This window comes from Gossypium hirsutum, unplaced genomic scaffold, assembly GCF_007990345.1.
Source record: "Gossypium hirsutum isolate 1008001.06 unplaced genomic scaffold, Gossypium_hirsutum_v2.1 scaffold_357, whole genome shotgun sequence".
In the NCBI taxonomy this organism is placed as follows: Eukaryota; Viridiplantae; Streptophyta; class Magnoliopsida; order Malvales; family Malvaceae; genus Gossypium; species Gossypium hirsutum.
Window position 1 is genome coordinate 7501 of NW_024402976.1, and position 5002 is coordinate 12502.

Below are 5002 nucleotides of genomic sequence, written 5' to 3' on the forward strand. Positions count from 1 at the left end.
ATAAATTGAACAAGTATGGTCGCCCCCTATTAGGATGTACTATTAAACCTAAATTGGGGTTATCCGCTAAGAACTACGGTAGAGCAGTTTATGAATGTCTACGTGGCGGGCTTGATTTTACCAAAGATGATGAAAATGTGAACTCCCAACCATTTATGCGCTGGAGAGACCGTTTCTTATTTTGTGCCGAAGCAATTTTTAAATCACAGGCTGAAACAGGTGAAATCAAAGGGCATTACTTGAATGCTACTGCAGGTACATGTGAAGAAATGATCAAAAGGGCCATGTGTGCTAGAGAATTGGGAGTTCCTATCGTAATGCACGACTACTTAACAGGTGGGTTCACCGCAAATACTAGCTTGGCTCATTATTGCCGAGATAATGGTCTACTTCTTCACATCCATCGCGCAATGCACGCAGTTATTGATAGACAGAAGAATCATGGTATGCACTTTCGTGTACTAGCTAAAGCTTTACGTATGTCTGGTGGAGATCATATTCACGCTGGTACAGTAGTAGGTAAACTTGAAGGAGAAAGGGACATAACTTTGGGCTTTGTTGATTTACTACGTGATGATTTTATTGAAAAAGATCGAAGCCGTGGTATTTATTTCACTCAAGATTGGGTTTCTATGCCAGGTGTTCTGCCCGTAGCTTCGGGGGGTATTCACGTTTGGCATATGCCTGCTTTGACCGAGATCTTTGGAGATGATTCCGTACTACAATTCGGTGGAGGAACTTTAGGACACCCTTGGGGAAATGCACCGGGTGCCGTAGCTAATCGAGTAGCTTTAGAAGCATGTGTACAAGCTCGTAATGAGGGACGTGACCTTGCCCGCGAGGGTAATGAAATTATCCGCGAGGCTAGCAAATGGAGTCCTGAACTAGCTGCTGCTTGTGAAGTATGGAAGGCGATCAAATTTGAATTCGACGCAGTGGATAAATTAGATAAAGTGGAAAAATGAGATAAACCAGCTTCATAAATCAAATTTGAATTCGAAGCAATGGATACTTTGTAATCCAGTAATTACTGTCGGTTTGTTGAATTGCAATTAAACTCGGCCCAATCTTTTACTAAAAGGATTGAGCCGATTCTATTGTCTATATTTTTGATAGATATATTTTTATCTAGATATACAAGATCTTAAATACAAAAATAAAAGACTAAACACAACTCAAATTTTCTCCTGGGTCCATAATTAATCCTATGTATGGATCCTTAGGATTGGTGTATTCTTTTCTATCCTATATACCACGGTTTCGGATCATGGATCGAGCCAAGCATCACAACTTCTTCTACCCATCCTGTATGTTGTCCTTTTGGCTCCGTGTTGGAATAGAAACTTATTGTATTAGTAGACGAGATTTTACGAAAAAGGTTCTTGATAGGAGAAAAATTTCTTTTTTCAATTTTTTCAGTGCGGATTTTACACAACATGGGGAAATCACTATTTCTAATTGAAAATTGATATTTCTAATTCAAAAGAAAAAAGAGCTCTATCCTATCATATATCTGCTACTCTAGGTTCTCACAAAAGAGAATCGTTTCTTTCAATATTCACTCATTGTTCGTTAATAACCCTAGTGATTGTATCTAGTATGCGTATTCTGATAGGAAATAAAATATTCAATTGATTTTTCATCGAATGACTATTCATCTACTGTACTTTCATGGAAATAGAGGCAAGAAAGCTCTATGGAAAAATCATGGTTCAATTTGATCTTGTCTAAGGGAGAATTAGAATACAGATGTGGGCTAAGTAAATCAATGGATAGCCGCCTTGGTCCTGTTGAAAATACTACTGTAAACGAAGACCCGACTCGAAATGATACGGATAAAAACATTCATGATTGTAGTGACAGCTCTAGTTATTACAGTAAGGTTGATCATTTAGTTGACGTCAAAGACATTCGGAATTTCATTTCTGATGACACCTTTTTAATTAGGGATAGTAATCAGGACCGTTATTCCATATATTTTGATAGTGAAAATCAAATTTTTGAGCTTAACAATGATCATTCTTTTTTGAGTGAACTAGAAAGTTTTTTTTATAGTTATCATAATTCTAGTTATATGAATAATGGATCGAAAAATGATGAGCCCCACTATCATTTTAACTTGTATGATAATGATACTAACTGTGGTTGGAATAATCACATTAATAGTTGTATTGACTCTTATCTTCGTTCTCAAATCTGTATTGATAGTTCCATTTTAAGTGGTAGTGACAATTCCAATGATAATTATATTTCTAATTACATTTGCGGCGAAGGTGGAAATAGTAGTGAAGGCAAGAATTTCGATATAATAACTCGTGAAAATGGTAATGATTTAACTCTAAAAGAAAGTTCTAATGATCTCGATCTATACAAGGATTTGTGGGTTCAATGCGAATGCGAAAATTGTTATGGAGTAAATTATAAGAAATCGCTTAATTCAAAAATGAATATTTGTGAACAATGTGGATATCATTTGAAAATGAGGAGTTCAGATAGAATCGAACTTTCGATTGATCCAGGCACTTGGGGTCCTATGGATGAAGACATGATCTCTCTGGATCCCATTGAATTTCAGTCTGAAGAAGAGCTTTATAAAGATCGTATTGATTTTTATCAAAGAAAGACAGGATTAACTGAGGCTATTCAAACAGGCACGGGTCAACTAAACGGTATTCCTATAGCAATCGGGGTTATGGATTTTCAGTTTATGGGGGGGAGTATGGGATCCGTAGTAGGCGAGAAAATCACCCGTTTGATCGAATATGCTACCAATAATTTTTTACCTCTTATTCTAGTGTGTGCTTCCGGAGGAGCACGCATGCAAGAAGGAAGTTTGAGCTTGATGCAAATGGCTAAAATATCTTCCGCTTTATATGATTATCAATCAAATAAAAAGTTATTTTATGTATCAATTCTTACATCTCCTACTACTGGTGGAGTGACTGCGAGTTTTGGTATGTTGGGGGATATCATTATTGCTGAACCCAATGCCTATATTGCATTTGCGGGTAAAAGAGTAATTGAGCAAACATTGAATAAAACAATACCGGAAGGTTCACAGGCGGCTGAATATTTATTCCATAAGGGTTTATTCGATCCAATCGTACCACGTAATCCTTTAAAAGGTGTTCTGAGTGAGTTAGTTCAGCTCCACGGTTTTTTCCCTTTGAATCAAAATTCAATCAAGTAGAGTCTTAAGTGAAATTTTTTTATTTGTAGTGAAAAGGTAGTTAGTTAGTTTATCAGAATCAAAGTCAAAGCCCGCGTAATGGGCTTTGACTTTGTGACAAAAAAAGGAATTGTCGAAAAACAAATTATGTGGATAATTATTATTATCATTATCCGATATTACTAATGAGTAAACCTCTAGCAACAAGATAAAAAGCGAATTTTTCCTTCTGTGAAATGAAATTCGAATTTGGAGAGACAAATAAAACGAATTTTATCCTCCTCTATTGCGTATGTATATAGAATTTAAATAGAGAAAAAATAGAATAGAAATATAGAGTTTTGCATCTTTCTATATCTCCCGAAAATTCTATTTTTACTAATAATCCCTGTTCTTGGATCGGATTCTAACGAATCGAATCTTTCGACAATTTGTAATAAACTCTTTCTTTATTAAATTCAAAAATGCAAATTAGAAGACAAGAACAATAGAATAATAAGAAAAGTAAGAATAAAGTAAGATAATAAAGAAAGTGGATTATCTTATCATATACATCTATTTTATTTGATTTAAAAAGATGGGCAAGTCCTTTTATTTAATTCTACATTCCTTGCACTTATTAGATATCTATTAGATATATAGATTCGCTTAGATATACTTAGTATTTAGATATAATTAGTATAATATACGAATTATAATATAATCGTTATAAGATATATTTCTAACTAAACAATATAACAATAACAGGTACAAATATTAAATTGAGGTACCCATTTTATGACAACTTTCAGCAGTTTTCCCTCTATTTTTGTGCCTTTAGTAGGCCTAGTATTTCCGGCAATTGCAATGGCTTCTTTATCTTTGTATGTTCAAAAAACTAAGATTTTTTAGATTCGATGGGGCCAAGACCAAATCTTATCTATTTTTTTTCAAGACTTAGATGTCATGGATACCTATTTAGTAGAATATTGTATAACATCCGGCTTACCCGAACCGAACATAAATGAAAAAGCCCCTCTTATGCATACGTAAACATGGTATAGGGTTAAATGAATTATAGCAAGTGGATCGGTACCGAACGGATGTATGAAATTAAAGTCTATATATCTAGTAGATCCGTATAGGCGATCATATAAAGGGGATGATTTTAGATCGAAGCAATTTGATGAATTCCTTCTAAAAGTTCATATCAAAATAGTACTAGTTGATGAGAGTTACTTCGGAAACAAAAAAAGTAAAGTCGAATTTTTTTGGTTATTCTCTCAATTCGAATAAAATGCAACTGGATCTAGTATGTATGAGTTGGCGATCAGAATCTATATGGATAGAATTTATAGTGGGATCTCGAAAAACAAGCAATTTTTGCTGGGCCTTTATCCTTTTTTTTGGTTCATTAGGGTTTTTATTAGTTGGAACTTCTAGTTATCTTGGTAGGAATTTGATATCTTTATTTCCGTCTCAGCAAATAGTTTTTTTTCCACAAGGAATCGTGATGTCTTTCTATGGGATCGCAGGCCTCTTTATTAGTTCCTATTTGTGGTGCACAATTTTTTGGAATGTAGGCAGTGGTTATGATCGATTCGATAGAAAGGAGGGAATAGTCTGTATTTTTCGTTGGGGTTTTCCTGGAAAAAATCGTCGCATCTTTCTACGATTCCTTATGAAAGATATTCAGTCCATCAGAATAGAAGTTAAAGAGGGTATTTATGCTCGTCGTGTCCTTTATATGGAAATCAGAGGCCAGGGGGCCGTTCCCTTGACTCGTACTGATGAGAATTTGACTCCGCGCGAAATTGAACAAAAAGCTGCTGAATTGGCCTATTTTTTGCGTGT

At 34.9% G+C, this 5002-nt stretch overlaps 2 protein-coding genes across 2 annotated transcripts in view; both read left to right on the forward strand.

Annotated features, from left to right (window-relative positions):
- Positions 1–1100, forward strand: part of LOC121226665 (ribulose bisphosphate carboxylase large chain) — a 1599-nt gene extending 499 nt beyond the window's left edge. Inside the window, exon 1 of the mRNA XM_041110414.1 lies at positions 1–1100. This exon is cut by the window's left edge and continues 499 nt beyond it. Within this exon, the coding sequence (XP_040966348.1) occupies positions 1–965 (965 nt within the window). The 3' untranslated portion in view covers positions 966–1100.
- Positions 1101–1696: 596 nt separating this feature from the next.
- LOC121226664 (acetyl-coenzyme A carboxylase carboxyl transferase subunit beta, chloroplastic) lies at positions 1697–5002 on the forward strand. Its single transcript, XM_041110413.1, has one exon. It carries the CDS (start codon positions 1697–1699, stop codon positions 3188–3190), a length of 1494 nt encoding a protein of 497 aa, XP_040966347.1. The 3' UTR covers positions 3191–5002.

What these genes read in the sequence shown, in the direction of transcription:
- LOC121226664 (XM_041110413.1), top strand. Translation starts at nt 1,697, where the DNA reads ATGGAAAAATCATGGTTCAATTTGATCTTGTCTAAGGGAGAATTAGAA.